General features: G+C 41.7%; 1 protein-coding gene and 1 pseudogene across 9 annotated transcripts in view; one reads left to right on the forward strand and one right to left on the reverse strand.

Annotated features, from left to right (window-relative positions):
• The window catches only part of prpf38a (pre-mRNA processing factor 38A), a 53,151-nt gene that overhangs the window by 25,888 nt on the left and 3,324 nt on the right, over positions 1-23,939 (forward strand). Inside the window, exons 7-9 of one of the 9 annotated variants that reach the window (XM_049588076.1) lie at positions 18,068-18,094; positions 18,190-18,281; positions 21,781-21,829. The exons of 2 other annotated variants lie outside the window; for them this stretch is intronic. In XM_049588076.1, the coding sequence (XP_049444033.1) occupies positions 18,068-18,094; positions 18,190-18,281; positions 21,781-21,829 (168 nt within the window). Of the gene's footprint in view, positions 1-18,067; positions 18,095-18,189; positions 18,282-21,780; positions 21,849-23,339; positions 23,548-23,939 lie in introns of those variants that run through there. 6 more of the 9 variants (XM_049588080.1, XM_049588075.1, XM_049588079.1 and 3 more) reach the window with 6 other exon arrangements.
• The window catches only part of LOC125895883 (interferon-induced protein with tetratricopeptide repeats 1-like), a 69,777-nt pseudogene that overhangs the window by 13,207 nt on the left and 32,631 nt on the right, over positions 1-23,939 (reverse strand).

Genomic DNA, 23,939 nt, shown 5'->3' on the forward strand with positions numbered 1-23,939 from the left:
AAAAAGTTCAACAGGCAGCAGTTCAACTACAGCACAATCGAAAAGGAAGCTCTCGCCCTATTGCTTGCCTTACAGTATTTTGAAGTGTATCTCGGTTCAAGTTCACAGCCCATCCAGGGCAATTTCACTGACCATAACCCGTTGGTGTTTCTTGCCCACATGCGCAACTCTAATCAGAAGCTTATGCGTTGGTCTCTTCTGCTGCAGGACTTCAATGTGCAGATTCGTCATAAAAAAGGCACGGAAAATGTGATTTCTGATGCTCTCTCCAGAAATTAGTGATTCATATGGAACTAAACATCATAGGGGGATGTTTAATTCTTGGTGTATGGGGCTGTTACGACTGTTGTCACAATTTCTTTTGTTTGTGTGTGTTTTCCTGCATGTGTTCTCTGTGCGTGTTGTCTGTGTGCTGTATTTTCTGTATGCAAATAGGTGTGTGCCACAGCCAGGCGGTGATTGGTGGATTGGATCTGTGCTCGTTCCTGATTGGCTGCCACCAAGGGCGTTCGGGTTTTTAAAGGACCAAGATGGCAGTTTCTTCGAGCTAGTCGGTAGAGTTCTTTTTCCTTTTCTACCAACCGGCCACACAAATTGTAGTATTGTTGTGTTGTCGTATTGTAGTGAAACAGCGTTTTTGTATATATTGTATAGTAGGGGTGGACTGCCAGTTCTGCTGCTAACCCTTTTTTCTCCTGTTTATTTAGTTAGGGAGGTAAGATTTTTATCATTTATTTCTTATTATTTGGTGAGGTCATTTACTCCCTTGATAGAATTGTTTTGTTAGTTATTTTGGCCTTAGTCCACCCTGAAGTTATTATTTCACTCACTTCTGTTGTTCCATTTATTGTAATGAATTAATATTCGATCATTAAACACATTTGTATCCTTGTGGCCTACTTGGGACTTGGGGAAGATGGGGGCCTTTCATGTTGTGTCCCAGACACACCTAGACTGGGCATAACACTCATCAAACTGTGTGGTTGTGTTTTCTCTTAAGCTGATTCATGGTCAGAAACTTTTTTTTCTTTTTCTTTTTTACGACAAAGAAGAATATGATTGCACACTGAGTGAAACCCAAGATGCCCCATTTCTGTAGCTAGACATCAAATGTAAATAATAACGTGCCCATTACTTTAAAGTTAAACACATTTATATATGTAGCTGTGGACACTTTGAGCAGCGTCTGTCTGCAGAGTGATGAGGGGCTGTGACAGCTGCTACGTGAAGAAACCTACAGTATAACGCTCTGCTGCCACCTACAGTTTAAACCAGGTTACTGTTTGGTTACCACTTCACTCTGTCAGGTCTTTGTTTACCTCAGGGGTGTCCAAATTATACTGAATGGAGGCCAGATTATATAATGTGAAAATACCTGGAGGACCAGCTGCTTCTCGAATTATATGGCTTATTAAAGAAAAAAAAATCCTATAGGCTACAAATGAGACAAATGCAACTGTTTTATCTCTCAGTGGGAAAGTATTCAACTTTTCACCGCTCCTGAAAGCAGCAGCCCTGCTGACAACTTTACACTTCTTTGCTGTGGTCATGTCTGCTCCCTAGCAGTCTGCTATTAGGTCACTGTCTGTTTGCTTGTTTACCATCTGTTTATGAAAACACATTAGGTCTGGCTGTATAGTTCCTACTTGGTGCATGTCTACAAACTGTATGATAGCCCTGCATGCTGAGGTGAATGGAAAACAATGCAAAGTGAACTTGCTTGACTCACCAACATTCTGTGATGGGCCACAGGCCAGGTCTGGCCCTGGGCTGGACTTTGGATATGCCTGGTTTGACTGAAAAAACCCCCACATCTTTTCTGCACAAAAGCCCATATTTGATCATTTATATTGTCATACAGTTGTATGTGTAGTCAGCCATGCTGACTTTAAAGTTGAGAGTAAAAATAAAATATAATTTGACAGTAGCTTTCAAAAGTTACACTTCACATAATGTCCATTGAGTGCCTTGTGTACAATATACTACATATATTTCAAAACAAACAGTAGGATGTGTTGAATGTTTTTCTATATTGACTTAAAAGTTGAAATATAAAAATGATTTAGCTGTCAAAAGTTGTAAATGGAATATGTCTACCACAAGACTGTATGGAGTACATTCATTTCTTATATAATAACCAGCAAAACTTCAATAAGATTTCTTAGTGTACATAATCTTTATTTAATACACACAAATACATTGTATACAACTACATACAGCTTGGCACACTTAGCCTATACATCCTATACATCAAATAACAATGACATTACCAGTCTTATTTTTCTTAAAGCAGAGCATATTTATTATCGAGAGTGTTAATATAAACCTAAACAGCAGTGCAAAGGGAAAACATCAGCACAACAGGAAAAGAAAAACACCATGATTACATGAAAGTTGTAAAAAACATATTTGAACATGTCCAAAGTGGAATGATATTTAAAGACCTTGCTCATGTTTTTGGATGATTCTGTCCTTTTCGTACAAATTTAGTGTAATACTGCTTACCGTTTTTCATTCGATATTTTTAAACAGCCTCATCTTCCATTAACTTTAGCTTGCTTTAACTAAAACTGACAGACACTTGTTGAAACCTGCCTTTTAAGGATACAGCTCAAGATACACCATTGTTCTTTGTGTTAGCCATGAAAAGACCAAAACCCTACTAAATTAAGCTGGCTAAAAATGCCAATTTAGGCACTTTCTATCTTTATTAGAGTGTCCTGTATACAACTCAACAAAAAGAATTCATTTAAAAAATGCAATTAACATTTTTCAGTCAATCATATGGATAATCCCATGGAAAATATCCTTCCTGGGTAATGGGAATGGAATTGAAAATTAATTAAAATGTCTACCATTGTGCGGCATATAAAAGTTTATCACAATTAATGTAATATATTTGGATATTTATACTGAAATGGGTTCATTAGTTGCTGTTGATCACACAATGTCCCATGCCAAAAAGAGAAAAAAAGATGGAAAATGTCTTAAAATGTTTTATAGTAAAGGTAGAAGGGTTGTTATTGTATCCTCAACTCAAGAAACATGATTGAGTAATTTCACATGAAAATCTGAGTTAAATTACTTGACTGTGTCATTGTTACCCGGAATGACATGCTGTTAGCCAGGAATGACATACTGCAAGATTTCAAAGTAATTATCATTAAAGGCTATCTCAGGAACATCATTTTTTCAACAAACATACATAATACAAAGAGACTTACACGCTGTTAAAGATCTGAAAAGATGTTTTTTAATCTTTCATTTCATGCAGCAATGTAACTCATTTATCAAGTAATGCAATGATGTTCCCGGGTCAAATTGACCCGGTGGATATTTAACCATCTGAAAGTAGTTTAAAACTAGAAAAGCACTCAGAGAGTGCAGACCTCCGCCAAGTAAGTGATATTCCCTCCCCCTCTAATCAGATTTTGCAGCCTGCATCACAATTAGGTTATTTGCATCACTATCATTATTAGGTTATATATGCCTTCACCATGGAGACACTGTGGTGTATTTACTTCGTTTTTATTTTGTACCAACACAGAATATAATATGTTTTTGTTTTTTTAATTTTCTTTTCATTAATTTCAACTTTAGAATTAAACAATATTTAGCAAGTAGAACGAGATGTGCTTTCCAGCCACCAGATGGCGCTATTTTCACTGTCTTAATTGCTGCTAAGGCTGTCAGACCACAGACTTTATTTATTATTTTATCCACTTTGCTTCAACCGATCACCACCAAAATTAATTAATCTTTAATAATTATTAATCATCTGTTCCTTGTCCCATTATCCACCTTTCCTGAAAATTTCATCAAAGTCCGTTTATATTATATATTTATTTTTGAGTTATTTTGCAGACAAACAAACAAACAAACAGACCAACGCTGGCGAAAACATAATCTCCTTGGCGGATGTAAATATATTTTTCTCTATAAACATTATCATTAGCTCAATTGACTCATTATTTAACATGGTTTACGTTTTTCATTAAAAAATAACTTTCAAACTGATTTCTTTTAGTACACTGGCAAAAATGAGGCATTCAATGTTCTATCTGGCCATTTTTTGATATGAATGTTTCTCTTGGAGTTGATGGTCTGAAAATTCATCATCATGATCAGAGTTGATCTCAAGATCATCTTCATTTTCAGACATTTCCTCCTCAACTTCACTATCCTGATCAAGGATATGTTCCAGAGCCTCCTGGGCTGTCATTCTCTTCTCTTGTGTCTCGATTTGCAAGAAATGTGATATTTTTACCCTTCCTCCATTATCACTGCCATGTCAGTTGTCATTTTTCATTTACATGTTCATTACACTAATCAAGTCCAGCAGAAACGGTTTCATGCTCCCAAACTTAATAAAAACATGTTTTCTGTGTTCTTAAACTTTGAAACGGGTCAATTTGACCCACAACATAACAAGAGGGTTAACTAAAACATCTAAGCCTTTTGCAATGAGTGTAAAGCTATTTTGATTTTTTTTTTTCCTTTTTACTGATCTGCCTTCACTACTGAATCACAATACCTTGCTCTCTTTTCCTCAAGATACTCAGCCCTAGCTTGTGGATCAGCATTCTTCCTAGCCCTGTATAGTCTCTGCCTCTCCTTAATAGACAGCGGCATCTGGAAGAACAAAACTGACCCTGAAACATCAAAAACTATCCTAAAACCTTATTAAAAACATAAATATTAGATTATAGCATTATTATTGGTGTAGGAACAAAAAAAGGCCACTGAGGCCGCTTGCTGACGTGTCACTCCAGAGAAAAGTAAAAAGAAGGACGTTGAATTTGTCTTGAAAGTGATCCAGGTTTATTGTAACAAAAGGATCAAAAAAGCAGCAATCAATTATTATAATGCAAAAATAAAATAACAAACAATAAGTACTTGTGTGGCTGTGACAAATGGGAAACGGTGACGGTCAACAAAAAATATATCAGCCTACTATAGGAATGCTTTCCGTTGTCCGACTCCCGCCACCACACAACCCACTAAAAAACAAAAAGCCACACCCATAAGCCCCAACATGATGACGTAACATAAGCATAATTTCTATAATTTAAACTTATCCAAAACTTCAACTTAAAGTTCATTATAAGTAAGTAAAAGCAAATATATATTATTTTGGCTGCTACAATAGGTTCATTTTTGGACAATAACTTCACAAAAATCTATGATAAAGGCCTGTGTTCATTGAATCAGATGAATTCAAGATAAATAACAGAAAATGCCATAAAAGTTAAAAAATACATAATATTGTTATTAATATAATATAACAATATCAAGTCAATGCCTAAAAAGCTACAGATACTAACACAAATCTGTATTGATAAACACATCCACTCTGGATAACAGAGGACACGTCCTGGGTAACAGAAGATCTTTGTTATCCAGGGAGGACATATTGTTATCCAGGAAGGACAAAAAAACAATTTTCCCTTTATAATCAGGCTTTAACTAGGCCTACTGTGGAAAACTATAACTTAAACTTCAACACGTCAATGTCATATTTCACATGAAATTGGTAGTTTTTAAATATATAAACATCATAAATGTTTTATTAGCGTTATCCAGAAAGACGCATGATTTGAGGACATAACGCACCAGTGACTGAAAAGGTCAAAATATCACGTTTTAAGAGAGACTTTCTGACCTTGTAATGTGTTCTGGGGGTCCTTCAGAATCTTCTGGCTGATGCAACAGTCTGTCACATGACTATCCAAATCAAAATATGGTAATATATCGCCACTGTATGTCTGTTACCCAGGAAGGACATTATGGAAATCCAAATATGGAGACAAAAGTATTTCTTATGTTAAAATGTAAATGAGCTTAGCATTGTTACTATATTTGCAGATGTCATTGCAAACATTAACACAATTATGCCCCAGTAGATAATTAATGCTTTTACTAAGATTTCTGACATTTTTGGCATATTTTTGTACTTAGATATAAGCGGGGACGTTACCCAGGAAGGACAATTTGGTACTTTTGAGCTCAATAGCTCCTTAAATTTTCATTTCTTATAGTGAATACTCATATGAGTAAGTAAAGAGGGGAGAGTTGAGTAACATAATGTAGTGTTTTCAAATATTTATATACTTTCAACATTATTATACCAGAATTGACATGCCACGTCTTACTTTGACCCATAAAAAGATGGCCAAAAGAGATAAGGCAGGAGGAGGCAAGTAAGGAGCCTAGGAAGAGAAAGGAAAGGAAAGAAATGGTGAGAGACTCACAGCAAGGGTACATGGACTGAGAAAAATAATGAACTGAACAAAAACGGTGGACTTAACATTTCTCCAATTTGTCCACCGAAATGATAGCCTAACTCCTGGCAGTGAGATAAAACCTTTAGAGAATGATCGACCAGTAACAATTGTTGAAAACAATAAATAAGATACAAATAATTGAAATCCCTGTGGCTCTGACTGAGAGGGAAGAAGGGAGAAACACAGAGGTGAAGAATAAAGAAAGAGAATGCAGCACTGAAGGAAGCTGGCTGATTGAGGACTCTGAACAGTAAGCTATATTTCTACATCATCATCATCATCATTTATCAGTGGCCCTCTCCCCCATTTGGCCGCGGTTCTGAACGTTTTAGCCGTATGCTCTACCTCCACACCCGGCTCCAGTCCACCTGCAAATCCCACAACATGGATTTCATAGACAATTTTAACCTGTTCTGGGACCACGCCAAACTTTTTAGCAGAGATGGGATTCATCCAAGCCCACAAGGAAACCAAATGCTCTGATCAAACATTCAATATGCAGTCCAATCATCCACACGTGCATGACATTTTTCTAATTACACCCACACACCCACTCGACCCACGTCTTCCTCTCCTGCCTCTCAGACCACCATCTCCTGCGCCAGCTCCACCTGTCGCCCACCCCAGGTACTGCCACTCTCACCGGTCCATCTCCCCACTCAAACTGTTTATTCAGATAAAATTACTGGCATACCCTCTTTCATCTCCACTGTCATTTCCCACCGCAAACCAACAGCACGTTCATCATCACGCCCTTCTACCACTAATCATGACAACTTAATTCAAGTACACCTTCAGTCTCTTCCACCCCTTGTTTTTAACAGTGACCCTGTGAATTTCGGCCTTTTAAATATCAGATCCCTAAATAATAAATCGTTTTTATGTCATGGTTTTATTACTCGTAATAATAATAATAATAATACATTTTATTTATATAGCGCTTTTACAGCTCTCAAAGACGCTTTACATTTAAAACAAAGAAGTGCATTCAAAAAAAAAGGAGGGGGGTACATGAGAAACAGAGAACAAAAAGCTAATGTTTAAAGGTTAAAAGCGGATTTGAAAAGATGGGTTTTGAGGAATGATTTGAAGGTGGATGGATCTGGACAGTCACGGATGTGTATAGGGAGGGTGTTCCAGAGGGAGGGAGCGGCTATGGAGAAGGCTCTGTCGCCCCAGGTTCGGTGCTTGGTCCTGTGTGGAGGTAAGAGGAGGTTTTTGTCAGATGATCGAAGGTTTTGGGAGGGAGTGTGGTGGTGGAGCATGTCCGCAAGGTAGGAGGGGGCCTGGCAGTGGAGGGCTTTGTGGGTGAGGAGGAGGATCTTAAAGTTGATTCGTACGGGACATGGAGCCAGTGTAGGTTTTGCAGGACAGGGGTTATATGTTCACGGGAGTGGGTGTGGGTGAAGAGGCGGGCTGCAGAGTTTTGGATGTACTGGAGTTTGTTGAGGACTTTGGATGATGAGCCGTAGAGGATGCTCTGAGTTGAGTGTAAATGGTTTCGATCTTTGATTGAAAAAATGCCAGAAAGGAGTTGCATTTGCCAGTTGTGATGGAGGAGAGGGTGTTGTCGCAGGGTTTGAGGAGTTTATTGACAGTGGAAAAGAGAGTCTTGGGATTTTTGGAACCAAAGTGAATGAGTTGTGAGTAGTAGTTGGACCGGGCAGCAGTGAGGGCATCTTTGTAGTTTGAAAGGTGGTCTGTATAGGCGTGGAGATGGACTGTGAGACTGTTTTTTTTGTGAAGTCTTTCAAGCTGGCGCTTACGGGTTTTCATGTGACGGAGTTCAGGAGTGTACCAGGGAGATGAGTGAGTGAATGAGACAGTTCAGTCTTGAAAGGAGCCAGTTTTTCGAGGCAGAGGGACAGTGTGTTGTTGTAGTGGGTGACCAGGTCAGAGGGATTTGGGGTCAGCGGGGTGGTGGATGCGGACAGCATGTTTGCCAGTGGGTCAGAGAAAGCTGAGGGGGAGATGGACTTGATATTTCTGAAGGATATGTTGATGAAGTGGTTAGAAGATGAATGAATGAATGAATGTTGCGTGTGAGTTTTGGGGGAGGGAGTGGAGTCTTGAAGTCCGCAGTGATGGCCAGGTGATCCGAGATGTGGAGGTTGGTACTGGAGAGTTGGTGGAGGGTGAGACCGGCGAAGCAGACTAGGTCCAGGATGTGGCCGCAACAGTGGGTGGGGAAGTTGACATGCTGGGTGAAGTGAAGGCAGTGGAGCAGTTCCAGGAAGTCTATTGCACTTTTACAGTTTGGATCATCAATGTGGATATTGAATTCCCCAAGCAGGAGAATTGAGGGGGATACGGTGGATAGCTGGGTGAGGAATTTGGTGAGGTCTGAGAGGAAGGAGTTGTTAGGTTTTGGAGGGCGGTAGATGATGGTGATGACCAGGAAAGTGGGACCAGACAGTTTGAGGGCAACATGTTCGAAGGACTGAGCAGGAGGTATGGAGATTGTGGACATTTTAAAATATTTCCTGTAGATGGCAGCAACACCACCACCCTGTCCGTCTGGGCGGGGTTTGTCAGTATAGGTGTAGTCAGTGGGTGTGGTCTGGTTCAAGGAGAAGTAATCCAGGGCTTTGTGCCAGGTTTCGGTGAGGCAGAGGAAGTCCAGTTTATTGTCAGTGATGAATTCATGTAGGATGGCACTTTTGTTGGTCAGTGAGCGGGTGGTGAGAAGAGCCAGTTTCAGGTGTTGTTGGGTTTGAGTAGCACAGGTGGTGGCAGGAAAGCAGAAGATGGGGCACAAGTTTTTGTTATTCACAGTCTTAGTGCGGTGAGGACGGGGTGGTCTGTGCTTTTTGATGGACTGTATGGGGAATGTGTCAGGTGGGAGGGTTAATGATAGATATGGTCGGACGGGGGCGCCGGTGAGCGGGGCTGTGCTCTTTGCTGCTGTTTGCACGGGGAGAGGAAGAGTGTCAGTGGAGGGGGCGTGTGATGTAAACAGGCATGCACGTGGCGCGTGATGTACAGCATGCTGAATATTGGCTGCCAGCGTGCGGCTTCCCAGGGTGGCAGGGTGAATGCCATCGTGTTTGAAGAAAGAGGGACGGTTCCAGAAAAGATTAAAATTGTCCACGAAGTTGAAGCCTCGAGCGTAGCAGGCAGGCATGAGCCAAGTATTCAGCAGGAGCAGTCTGGAGAAGCGCGCGTCCCCGCGACCAAGTGTGGGAATGGGACCGGAGATAAAAACGGACTTTCCACAAGTGCGTAGGAGGTCCAGGAGGGAGGTGAAAGCACTTTTGGTCAGCTCAGAGGCACCCCGAGCCAGGTCGTTGGTCCCTATATGCACCACGATGCGGGTAATGGAGGATGGGAGTGACTGCAGCAGCCCAAGGAGTTTTCCCAGGATTACCGGGACTGTGGCTCCGGGGAAACAACGGGTGGCATTGAAGAAGCGGATATTTCTTGTGATGGAGTCTCCGATGATCAGGGTGGTTGGAGGGAAGAGCGGGCGAGGAAGGGTTTTTGCCGGGTTGGATGGTGTCGAACCAGCGTCCGGGCCGTGCGCTGGCCGCGGGATCGGTGACCGTGCATGGCCGGACAGGTGTTGCGGTGATTTGGCCCCAGGAGGAGGAGAGTCTGCCGGCGGCGTGGGTGTAGGAGGCCTCCGGAGCGCTTAAGGACGGCTTCCTTCACGAATTTGCGACGTGAGGCAGAGGTAGTTGTCCTGGAGGAGAGCTGGCGATCCGGGACCGCAGCAGAGCCACTCTGGGCACCGGCGTGAGCTGGCGGGGAGGAGGGTCCCACGTCACCCATGGGCGCTGCGGGGACACCGGTAGCTGCCAGTGTGGAACCAGCCGCGATGATCGCAGAGGCAGGGCAGCTGGAGCGGGGAGACAGCTCACCAGCAGCTTTGGACTTTTTTATTATAACTGAATCCTGGCTATCCCAAGAAGACTGCAGCCCTCTTATTGAAGCACCCACCCCCCACCCCCCGTTTTGTTTTTTTTTTTTAACTTACCTTCATCAGCCCCGGCTGTCAGATAGGGGAAGAGGGGTGGCTGTCATTTATAGACAAGATTTCAAATGCACCTCTATCTCTTATAGTGATTTTACCTCTTTTGAGCATCTTGGTTTTATGGTTAATTGTAAAGATCCCGTTTTGATTTTAATTAGGCCTATTTACAGACCACCTAAGCCCAATAATTTTTTTTATCGAAGAATTTACAGAGTTTTTACCACATTTTATGGTAAAGTATGAAAAAATCCTCATCTTAGGCGATTTTAACATACATGTGTGTTGTCCCTCCCAGACCTTTGTGACTGATTTTATGGATACTTTGGAAACTTTCAAACTATTCATGAACCCACACACTCAAAGGGACACATTCTGGATCTTGTTTTATTTACCGGTCTCAGCCCTAACAATTCTAAGACGGAAGATATCTGTGTGTCTGATCACAAAGCAGTTTTATTTAATGTGGTTTTATCCCAGATACCTTTTAATCACTGTACACCTGTCCGCCGCCGTGCTTTTAACCCCTCCTCTGTTTTTAAGTTTTCTGAACTTTTTACTCCTGCTTCTTTAACACAGAAGCGTTAATCTCGCACTTTAGCACAGAGGAGCTGGTCTCCCTTTTTAACGAAACCTACCAGATTGTCCTTGACTCTGTCGCCCCCTACAGGGACGAAATGTCTAGCAAAATTTTACAACCCTGGCTAAATGAATCCACCCATGATTTGAAGAGAGACTGCAGAAGAAAAGAAAGAAAATGGAAGAAAACAGGTTTACAAGTATTTTATCAAATTTGGAAAGATGCAATGATTAACTATCAAAGGGCAGTTAAGGAGGCAAGCTCCTCCTTATATTCTAATCTTATTTAAACTAATCATTCCAACCCCAGAATTTTATTTAAGGTTTTAGATTCCCTTACTTCCCCCTCCCCCAGTCGTCTTACTGACACCTCACAAGAGCTCTGTGAGAGGTTTTTAAAAAATTTTATTGATAAAGTTGAAAATATTAGGCAACAGATTACCCCCCAGTTCATGCTGTACATGCCAATAGGGAGACTCACATCTATTTTAACATTTTTGAACCCATCTCTCTATCCCTTTTAACTGAAACTATCTCTCACATGAAGCCAACTACATGCAGTCTTGATTTTATTCCATCCAGTTTTCCTAAAGATGTCATTGACACAGTTGGGCCCAGTATTTTATTGACTATTAACAGCTCTCTCACAAAAGGTATTTTTCCTGCTGCTTTTAAACATGCTGAGGTCCAACCTCTTTTAAAGAAACCTAACCTTGATCTTTCAATTCTTAATAATTTTAGACCAATTTCTAAACTTCCGTTTTTATCCAAAGTTTTAGAGAAGGTGGTTTCAACACAGATTTTAGCTTTTATGTGTCATAATAACATCTTTGAGAAATTTCAATCAGGTTTTAGAGTTTTACACAGCACAGAAACTGTCCTCCTCAAAGTAACTAATGATCTTCTTTTAGCAACCGATAGAGAGGAGAGTGCAGTTTTAATTCTTTTAGACCTAAGTGCAGCCTTTGATACTGTAGATCATGCCATTTTAATCGACCGCCTTAAAACCTGGGTTGGCATCAGGGACACTGCACTTAGTTGGTTTTATTCTTATCTTTTAGAAAGAACCTTTGCAGTCACCATAGGTAATCACTCATCTTCAACAGCTCACATTACCTGTGGTGTACCGCAAGGTTCGATTTTAGGTCCAATTTTATTTTCTATTTATATGCTTCCTCTCGGTCATATCATTCAGCAGCACAATGTCTCTTTTCATTGTTATGCGGACGACACACAGATATACCTCCCGCTGAGACCCGGTGACCCCAGAAGCCTAGCTGCTGTCGTAGACTGTATCAAAGATATCAACTGTTGGATGGCACAAAATTTTCTTCCACTCAACAACTCAAAATCAGAAATTCTGCTGTTCAGTTCCTCAAAATCAATCAGCCTCATCAAAAACAGTCTTGGTCCATTATCCTCAAATGTTCAGCCCACAGCCAAAAATCTTGGAGTTATATTTGATTCAGATCTCAGTTTTCAACCCCATATTTCCATATTTTCCACCCCGTTGTTCAGTCCTGTTTCTGTCAATTAAGAATTATTTCAAAAATTAAACCCATGCTTTCACGCCCTGACGTAGAAAAAGTTATCCACGCATTCATCTTCTCCAGACTAGACTACTGTAACTCCCTCCTTTCCGGCATCAACCATAAATCACTCTCCCGCCTCCAACTAGTTCAGAACGCAGCAGCTAGGCTTCTCACTGGTTTTAACAGATGACATCACATCACCCCTATTCTTGCTTCCCTTCATTGGCTCCCTGTCTGTTTTAGAATTGATTTTAAGATTTTACTGATCACTTTTAAAGCACGTCTGGGTCTGGCCCGTAGCTATTTAACAGAAATGTTGACCCCATATGAGCCTGTGCGCAGCCGTAGATCCTCGGGCAGGGGCCTTTTGGTTGTTCCAGAGTCGAGGCTGAAGTCTAAGGGCGGCTGAGCTTTTTCCATCAGGGCCCCCGGCTTTGGAACGACCTGCCCGAGGATTTATGGTTTGCAGAATCAGTAACTTCTTTTAAATCACTTCTTAAAACCCATTTTTATAGACTTGCTTTTATGTGATGTTGTCGTTCTCCTCTTTTTTTCTTGTATTGTTTATTTATTAGTGTTTTAGTTGTATTGTATTTACTTATTTTATTCCCTTTGCTGTTTTCTCCTGTACTCCTTGCTGCTACCTTAATGCTGCCATGTTGTATATGTCTGCCTCTGCTATATTGTGTGTTGTTGCTGTATTACCTGCTGCTGTTATATTGTTGATTGCACTGATTTTGCTTTGTTTGTCAAAGCACTTTGTAAACTTTGTTTTTAAAAGGTGCTATATAAATAAAGTTATTATTATTATTGTTATTAGTATTATTATTATTATTATTATTATTGTCTTGTGGGATCCATAAAGTTAATATTTCCGACTCTGAGACTTAAATAAATCATAATGATCGCCTTCTTAATATTAACTCATACAATGATATGAAATGTACAGTACGGGCCAAAAGTTTGGACACACCTTCTCATTCAATGCATTTTCTTTATTTTCATGACTATTTACATTGTAGATTCTCACTGAAGGCATCAAAACTATGAATGAACACATGTGGAGTTATGTACTTAACAAAAAAAGGTGAAATAACTGAAAACATTTTTTATATTCTAGTTTCTTCAAAATAGCCACCCTTTGCTCTGATTACTGCTTTGCACACTCTTGGCATTCTCTCCATGAGCTTCAAGAGGTAGTCACCTGAAATGGTTTTCCAACAGTCTTGAAGGAGTTCCCAGAGGTGTTTAGCACTTGTTGGCCCCTTTGCCTTCACTCTGCGGTCCAGCTCACCCCAAACCATCTCGATTGGGTTCAGGTCCGGTGACTGTGGAGGCCAGGTCATCTGCCGCAGCACTCCATCACTCTCCTTCTTGGTCAAATAGCCCTTACACAGCCTGGAGGTGTGTGTGGGGTCATTGTCCTGTTGAAAAATAAATGATCGTCCAACTAAACGCAAACCGGATGGGATGGCATGTCGCTGCAGGATGCTGTGGTAGCCATGCTGGTTCAGTGTGCCTTCAATTTTGAATAAATCCCCAACAGTGTCACCAGCAAAACACCCCCACACCATCACACCTCCTCCTCCATGCTTCACAGTGGGAACCAGGCATGTGGAATCCATCCGTTCATCTTTTCTGCGTCTCACAAAGACACGATGGTTGGAACCAAAGATCTCAAATTTGGACTCATCAGACCAAAGCACAGATTTCCACTGGTTTAATGTCCATTCCTTGTGTTTCTTGGCCCAAACAAATCTCTTCTGCTTGTTGCCTCTCCTTAGCAGTGGTTTCCTAGCAGCTATTTGACCATGAAGGCCTGATTCGCGCAGTCTCCTCTTAAAAGTTGTTCTAGAGATGGGTCTGCTGCTAGAACTCTCTGTGGCATTCATCTGGTCTCTGATCTGAGCTGCTGTTAACTTGCGATTTCTGAGGCTGGTGACTCGGATGAACTTATCCTCAGAAGCAGAGGTGACTCTTGGTCTTCCTTTCCTGGGTCGGTCCTCGTGTGCCAGTTTCGTTGTAGCGCTTGATGTTTTTTGCGACTCCACTTGGGGACACATTTAAAGTTTTTGCAATTTTCCGGACTGACTGACCTTCATTTCTTAAAGTAATGATGGCCACTCCTTTTTCTTTAGTTAGCTGATTGGTTCTTGCCATAATATGAATTTTAACAGTTGTCCAATAGGGCTGTCGGCTGTGTATTAACCTGACTTCTGCACAACACAACTGATGGTCCCAACCCCATTGATAAAGCAAGAAATTCCACTAATTAACCCTGATAAGGCACACCTGTGAAGTGGAAACCATTTCAGGTGACTACCTCTTGAAGCTCATGGAGAGAATGCCAAGAGTGTGCAAAGCAGTAATCAGAGCAAAGGGTGGCTATTTTGAAGAAACTAGAATATAAAACATGTTTTCAGTTATTTCACCTTTTTTTGTTAAGTACATAACTCCACATGTGTTCATTCATAGTTTTGATGCCTTCAGTGAGAATCTACAATGTAAATAGTCATGAAAATAAAGAAAACGCATTGAACGAGAAGGTGTGTCCAAACTTTTGGCCTGTACTATAGCTACTCACCTCATCATTCAGCTGCTTCTTTGACTCAGTTGCTTAATAAATATCAGTTGGACGTCCAGCTTCTGCTTTGCTGTAAATGATGTGATGTTGCTGAGCACGCAGTGTGAATGTTCACAGTGAATCGGAAATGATCGGAGGTTGGGCATTTGCTCAAAGTCCTGTTGTCTCTCTTAACGCGTCTTAACTTTAGTTTTCCAAGAATGGGAACTACAGCCCCATCTGAAATAGCCTATACTAAAACATGACTCATCAGATTTTGTCATTTTAAGATGTTATAGTTTTAGAATGTTTTTTTCTTGAAGCCACACTGAGTGAAATAGGAAAATGTTGATACTTTGGGCAGCAGCTCTGCTCAGGACTCTGCTGTTTGCAGAATTTCGGTATGGAGAACTGACATAGACCATGGGACACCTGCATAATAACGCTCTGCTGCCACCTATCGTTTTACCCAAGTCGTCATTTTTTCTTTTCCCAGTGTGGCGAAGGTATGACCCGCCCTACGCTCCCTCTGATTGGCTACGTGCAGCTTTGTGCTTTCGGCATGAGAACTGACGATTGGGTAAGGTTAGGCTAAATGTTAGGTTAAAATGCATTGCTACATGAATATCAGGGTAAGCCAATCAGAGGAAGAGTAGGGCGGGTCATGCCTTCCTAGAAAAAAACAAAAAACAAAAAAGGTGTCAAGATCCATGTTTGATATGAGGTACAAGCCAATCTTATTTATGCTACATTAAAAACAAACTAATTAATAATTACTGTAGGCATCTGTTCCCATGTGAAATGTTTCCAGCCAATCGCACTTTGCTTTGCGTGAGATACGGGTGACGTTTGTCTCTGAACAATGAGCACAATTGGCTGAATGGTCAGCTGTACCCACCCCATGAGGTGCTAGGATCCGTCAAGGCTATTCAAGAGAAGGCTGAGACACGGGGTCAAACATGGGGGGATTGCACATGCGCAGTGTAACTTGAGCTGCGATGCTGGAGGGTGACAGCAGGGGCACTAGATAAAAACCGCAGGATCCGCTCAGGCAATCAAGGAGTGCGCTTGGTGCGGTCTGCTTGGACTTTTGGATGGTGGCTGCCTGAAGTTGTCGGAATTGCATCTCTGTCATTCTCATCCACAACGCAGGCCACCAGTGACAGTCCAGTAATAAGCTGTGAAAATGACATGCATGCACATCCCCCTTATTCCGCGGTCTCACGCCATCTACTGAGCCTTTGAGGAAGGGCAGACCAGATTTTACTGCGCATGTGCAATCCCCCCATGTTTGACCCCGTGTCTCAGCCTTCTCTTGAATAGCCTTGGGATCCGTCAGGAAGTCGAGCGAGAATGAGATTCAAAACAGAAGAAGAAGCGGAAAAACAGAAGCAAGGAAAATGGAAAAAGTAAACACAAGAGTGACTATATTTTCCTATAGCGCATCAGTAGGATTGTTATTTTGGTTATGATGGATGTACAATAATTTCCCTCAAAATACGTTAATTTTGAGTCTCTGGTACGATAATCCTACATTTCCCACCTGGCAATGCTGACTGTGCCTCTGCTGGGTAAAAACCTAACAGGGTGTAACAGTAAAGCTTTCTTCCCTTTATTCATGATTTTTATATCAATGGTGTTGAAACCAAAATACGTATTTATATTACTTTTTTGATAGTTTGGTATCATCCTTTTCAGTTCAGCATGATACACCTTTGTTCTCTGTTATCTAGTTTACTTATAGGGCAACAGTACATGCAATGTGTCACCTGGAGTACAGTACAAGGTACAGTACACTGTGGCACTTTAGGTGTCAGAACTGCTGGTGGGACAGTTTGATAGCTTTTGAAGCCACCTTTCTCCAAACCTAGCTGAGTGACAAGCCAACATTCATGCTGTGATTGGTCCTTCCATTAACACATGAATTAATACATGACACGAACAGAAACATCGGATCCTCTACTGTGCTTAAAAGGTACCTAACTGGAGAATTACCGCCACCAGCTTTTTATCTCGGGGTGCCTAACTTCAGATGTTCGCACAGTGGTCACGAACAGAAACGCAGATTTACTCACATTTTCTTTTACAGATTTTTGTAAATTCAGTTCCTATTTGCGCTACTTTTAGATTAGGCTTCAGTGTAGCTCTTTTTTTCTCTCCACCTTCCAGTGTTGCTTTTTACAACACCTTTTATTCCAGCTATGAATAACCTGAGCCTGTTATGCACTGAAATTCAAAAAGTCCTGGGCACTGTTAATCACTTGTATTCACTTTATTAACAATGTTCCAGCCCTCAGACCTTCCTCAGATAAAAGATGAGTCAGGCCATAAGACTCCCTGTATTGCCCATACTTTGTAATGATGGTCACAGTGTGAACTTAGGTCAGAGTCAGTATCAGAATTTCCCTTACAAGGAATTTGTCTTGGTGTTTGGTGACCTACCATATTTTAGATAAATTGTCTGTATTGCACCTACATGCTGTCCACACCTCACTGAAATCCGATCTCAGTGCAGTCTGCCCTTGTCCTTGGCAGTGGCAGTAACGTGAGGATGGGCTCAGTGCTGGCAGTGTGAAAGAGCACCATCATTGTACTTGGCAGTTTGAACTTCTTTAATGTGATGGTGGTGTCGTCCCTTAACTTCAGGCGGTTAGATCATAACACAGATGTGCAGGTGGCTGATTATACCGGAGTAGAGACCAAACAGGCAGCCAAAGGGCTCTGTGTTACTGCTGTCTCACACCTGGTTGGTTTAAAATATCACACAGATTGTTGTCATGTCATCTTTTAAACATTTACATTGGAGACAAATAATTTCAACCAACTATTAACTTTATTTGACTTTTTAGAGAACAGGATCACTTTTTTTATTGTGTGGTGCATTTCCACGGGTTTTAAAATCTTGTTTGTGTTATTTCCACCTGCAGCCGGAGAGACTCCAGACCCCTGAAGCCCCACAGATGCCGTGATGGTTACCATGACAATGACAGACCTCGTCGCTCTCCATCACCTCGTTACAGACGCAGTCGCTCACCCCGACGGTATATAATAATGTTCCACAGTTACATGTATACTTTTTGCAAAGAAAGTTATAAATTCAGCTCTAAATCCAATCTTTGGTGGGTTTGCTTTTTTCCAGGAGGAGCAGATCTCCAAAGAGGCGAAGGTATGTTTGCTTTTAGCTGAAATCCTTTGTCACTTTTAAACATAATACTTGTAGCTTAAGCTCATTGAGGTCTTTTGTTGTACGTGCTCACATAGCCCATCACCCCGGAGAGACCGCCATCGCAGTAAGAGCCCCCGCCGACACCGCAGTAGGTCCAGAGAAAGACGTCACCGCTTCAAATCCCCAGGTATGTTGTCCACTGACCAGAAAATAGGCAGTTCAATGCTGGGCGCCTCTAGTCCACAGAAACCCCAAATTACTCCTTATTTTAGGGTAAGCAACAGGCATTATTAATATCACAACATGTCAGATCACTGACTTTAGCCTGGATGATAGAAGAGCAGTAACATTATATGAATACAATGGTGGTGTCATGGTGAGTCAACCAACCTATTAAATACCCTAATTTCATCTTCCAAAATCAATTCGGAAGAAGGCGCACACTCAAAAAAGTAGTAAACTAGCAGTAAAAAGTTTACTATTTTGAAATTATTATTGCTTTCTCCATTATTTCTGTTCCTGTGTTTTTTTTCATATTGCAGTCTGTATCACTGAAAAAGAAAATGTCGCAATGTCATTATTTTTTAATATCGTGCAGTTAAAGGGCCAGTGTGTAATATTTGGCATGGTTTATTGTCAAATCTGAATCTGAATCTGAATATTCTGCCCATTAATATGTTTATATAAGTGTATGTAAGGCAGCCTGAGCGGACAATCCAGCCAGCCAGAGAACGCATTTCGTGTGTATAAATAAACCAACGAAGACAGCGGAAGGAAGGAAGAAGGAGGAGGAAACAGCAGAGAGTGTTAGTAGTTCATCGATAGAGAGTAGTGAAAAGTTTTTTTAGTTATAAAGTTTGCAAATGGACCACACTTACCACGTAACAGGAGAGAATGAACCCGAACAGTCATCTGCGAGGAAAAGAAGACGCAACTTCACTCCTTGTGATGCACTCTCTGCGGCGCTTTTCCTCCTGATGATATATCTCCCCAGTGATGGCAGCAGTAGCACCGAATCCCATTCTGTGCATTCAGCCTCTCTTCTCGCCCGCTCAGCATCAAACACATGGAGTTCCTCATCTGTATGCTCCGGCTCAAACAGGTATGGCTCTGGGTCTGTGTCCGCTACAAGAAACTCTTCAAAATCGCGTTCAAAGTCGTCCATTGCAGCTGCTATAGTCCGGAGATATCGCTAGGCTAAATAAACAGCTGAGCTCTGTTTACAGGCTACGCTGTCAGTCAGTGTGCGGGCTGGAGATTGGTGAAGCAGAGAGGGGAGGGGGTACCCGCTTGGTATTGTAAACGAGAATGTGTGTATGAAGTGTGTGTGTTATGCTAGAAAAGTCAGAGTTTGGGACGGAGTCTTTTACCCCCTGGAATGTTACTGGAGTTTTTGGAGCGCTCAAATAAACTGGCCTTTTTCCAAAACGCTACTCTGGTCTCCTGCTCGTGAGGGATTCATTACAATATCGTAACATGGTTTAGATTTCTAAATAAATATTCACTGTGTCTGCGCAAGGCTTTTTGTCCCTACGAGGCCACCATCATTTACCCAATGGGAGGGGTGAGCGAGTGAGCCCTGCAATCTAGAATTTGACCACTGATGTCACTGTTTTCAACCCATTTTACACACTGGCCCTTTAAAGCCTCAGTGTGTAAAAATGGTGAGTAACAGTAACAAATTCTAGATTGCAGCGCTCACTCGCTCACCCCTCCCGTCGGGTAAGTGACAGTGGCCTGACTGGCCTCATAGGACAAAAAGCCTTGCGCAGACAGCATAGATGGCATCATCCACAAGTTTTTTGAGTTTTTCAGGAGTATCTAGCGACGAGGTGAATATTTATTTAGGAATCTAAAGTATGTTACGATATGTTATAGTTTACCAGTGAGATATAGGTTATCTGTGAGATATATGTTAGGAGTGTTTTATTTCTAATTGTTTTGGTAACACGAGGCAACATTAACACAGTAATGCTAAAATAATACGTTTTATGTGATAGTCACGGCACAGTGCGGCAAATATAGGTTGGTACGATTATAATATATGCGTTTCCATGTTTTATGTGATCGTCACGGCACAGTGTGGCAAATATAGGTTGGTACGATTATAACATATGCCAGAGTGTTCTTCCACAGGACACAGGGAGAGGAGGAAGAGGGAGAGGGAGAGGAGGAAGACCAGGGGGAGGAAGGGGGCGAGGGGGTAGGGGCGATGCAGGAACGGCCAGGCGAGGAGGTAGTGTCTCGGTAGTCTGTGCCAATGTAGCCCCAAATCGAGACAGGGCTAGTGCCAATGTAGCTAACAAAACTAGCCGTCTCCACCGTTTTAGATTCACAGTAACTTACACAGCAAGTAACGTCACTCGAACTTAGACGAGAGGGAAAACATGAAGCCAAAATGATTTTGAAATATCAGATTGAATTACCTGTCTAGCAGAAAGCAGGCAACCTCCGCATCCCTTGTGAAATCCACCTGGAATAAGCAAGGCCGACATTCACTCGCGTTGAGTCCCGTCCTCGCTTATCTGATCTTTTTCTTGTATTTGGTGGCGTGGTTTCCCTCTTACGGGGCAAAACATATGTGTGGTCCTCCATTTAAAAGTGCAACAGAATCATAAAAGTACAAAGCAGGTTCACGCAGAAGCGCCCCGGATTGAGCTTCACCTTTACCGTCTCCAGTGACGGCAAGTTCTAGGTAAACGTGAAGCGCGTATATCCCTTTCGGCCACTGTATTCAAATATGGCGACGAGAGGGCAGCCTCCAGCAGACCGCGCCCTGCCTGTGTGTATATAGAGAAATCATTCTAAGCCTATGAGAAAGCTTCCATTTGTATGTGAATTGCATTACACTTTAGTAAATATATATTTATGAAAGCAATAGTTGATATTTGCTAATAAACAACCACGTAAATTACAAATCCAATCAGCCCATTTTTTCCTGAGCACATTTATAACTGTATATTCAGGGACCTCTCGTGGTTGTGGTGATTTCCCATTGTTGAAAAAACTTTTTTTATTGACTGTTCTATACTCTCAGTACGGCTGACTGCTCACTCCTCTTCACCAACCGCAAGTGATCAACAAAAGCATAGAGCAAATTTACTGTAATCAGCTATGCTGAAAACAACCCTTACATACTCTGTTGCCACATTTTGGCATTTGTCATGGCTAAAAAATGACATCCATAGAAATGTTTTGTCTCATTTTTAACCAGAGCATCTGCAGATTATTTCCATACCCAGTATGTTATGATCCACTAAAGTAAGGTACGATATGAGATGAAAAAAAAAAAATCCAGCTTTGGGATGTTTGATGCCATCTTGACTGACAGGGGGGCAGTTACAATCAGTGCATCTGCCCCAAGTGCCTTGTCTAGAGTGGCCACGATCAGCTCAGGTGGCCGTGTGCCCAAAGTGCAGCCACCTTGTGAAGATCTGCACTCTACTGAGTGCACTTTTCTTGTTGGGACAGTTCATGATATGTGTCACAGAAGCAACCAGATAGGTTCCAAATCTTCTTTTGCTGTCATTTTCTTTTATATGAAATCAAAGTTTACACAGACCTTCATGACACTTAATTCCTTTATGCTTAATTTAGAGGAGAAAAGACATTCTTACTATAAATAAGGATTTGACAATTGTTGTTTGGTACTTATTGTATTGTTTCTTTGTTTTTATTAAAACAAGGTCACCACAGAAGCCACAGACATTGCAGCCACTCAAAGTCCCAAGAGAGGTGAGTGATCCTACCATTATTGGTACTGAAACATTCATACGTGTTTTTATGAAGAAATTCCCAAATATTTTTTCGTGTTTATCTGCATGTGTGTGGCTGGCTAATGTTTCCAGTTTTTTAATAATAGAGCAGTTACAAGGGTTTAGATGCCAACACCGTCCTTCTTTCAATACCATATAATGAATAAATAGTTTCTTTGTAAAATCCTTCTTTCTAGGGATGTCCCGATCCAGCTTTTTCACTTCCGATCCGATACCGATATTACAGCCCTGAGTTTTGGCTGATACCGATACCGATCCGATCCAAGCGCGTATAATACATATTCACTTATTTTGTTGTCAGTCATGTTAGAAAACGTTTGATCAAGCGATATTACTCTAACAAGAACAACTACTTAATCAGGTTAGTTAGAATGATCCACAACAGTTGGTATGAGAAACTGACCTGTTTATTGTTAACAGGGTTAAATAAAAAAACTTTAAACTTGAACATTAACATTAAATAAAAAATATAGCTGGTTTGCTTTGGCTGCTTTGGCCCCTTAATAAATAGAAAATGAATCAACACAAGAAATCTTTAAAATGTCTAACATTGAAATTAAAATAGCAGCAAGACTCCACACACTTGTGCTTTGGCCCCCTAATAAATAAAAAATAGATTAACACCACAAGACATTGTTGACATTTAACAAGAAATACAGCCTTTCCTTTTCAGTTATTTTTGTAGTAGCAGTAGTATCAGCTGGTGCTGCTGTTTCCTGTGTGTCTGCATGCTGGCCTGGTGGATTGATAGTAAGTGCTGGAGCGGATCACTGGAATGGACTGCTTGAATTGCGGAGCGCTGGGCTGGCAAACCTGGATCGGACTCCATGAAAAACTGGATCGGAGTTCTTGGATCGGCATTTTTCCCATGCAGTCCAATCCGATGCCAATGCACGTTTTTTGCTAATATCGGCGGCCGATACCGATCCGAATGTCGGATCGGGACATCCCTACTTCTTTCATTTAAAGAAAGCAGCCAAAGTTACTGAATGTTGTCTAAACCCAGCTGGACAATAACTTTGCTTAAAAACAACTAATTTAAATCAGAAACTGTGTGCTCAAAGAAGAAGTCATTCGGTTTACAAAATTGGACTAGACATTCAACAACTTTCAGTACTTGCCAGTTTTTGATATGTGGTGCCCATAGGTGTTTCTCGCCCATTTTTGGGGGTGAAGCACCCTAAATTGAATCCCAGCACCCTAAAATTTGAGAGATTTTTTATTCATTCATTCATTCATTCATCTTCTAACTGCTTCATCCTCTTGAGGGTCGCGGGGGGGGGCTGGAGCCTATCCCAGCTGACACTGGGGCGAGAGACAGGGTACACCCTGGACAGGTCGCCAGACTATCGCAGGTCTGACACATAGAGACAAACAACCATTCACGCTCACATTCACACCTACGGATAGTTTAGAGTTATCAGTTAACCTAGTCCCCAATCTGCATGTCTTTGGACTGTGGGAGGAAGCCGGAGTGCCCGGAGAGAACCCACGCTGACACGGGGAGAACATGCAAACTCCACACAGAAGGTGCTCCCACGCCCGGGATCGAACCGGCAACCCTCTTGCTGTGAGACAAGAGTGCTAACCACCACACCACCGTGCCGCCCAGAGATTTTTTATTTTATTTTTATTTTTTTTTTACTGTATGTCCTTTTTTAACAAGCTAGAAAAGTGTCAAAACCATACAGTACTTGGTTGAAACTACAGCACCCCCCCCTTGCCTCAAAAATGGTTTGATCCACCCCATCCCTCCCACCTTTCCCCGACCCGGGCTCAGTGTTGCCAACTTAGCGACTTTGTCGCTATATTTAGTGACTTTTCAGACCCCTCTAGCGACTCTTTTTCAAAAAAGGGACCAGCAACAAATCTAGCGACTTTTTCTGATGTTATTGAAGACTTCTGGAGACTCTGTTGTGAGAGCACGGATCATTCTTATTCTTCTCAACGAGCAGCAGGTGCTGCCGTGGGCTCCTCTCTCGCCCCAAAGTACTCACAGACGGCCCAGTCCTCCCTCCTAGCTGCAGTCAGAGCAGGAGATACTAACCCCTCCACGTCCAGACTGCAAG

This window comes from Epinephelus fuscoguttatus, linkage group LG10, assembly GCF_011397635.1.
Source record: "Epinephelus fuscoguttatus linkage group LG10, E.fuscoguttatus.final_Chr_v1".
Lineage (NCBI taxonomy): Eukaryota > Metazoa > Chordata > Actinopteri > Perciformes > Serranidae > Epinephelus > Epinephelus fuscoguttatus.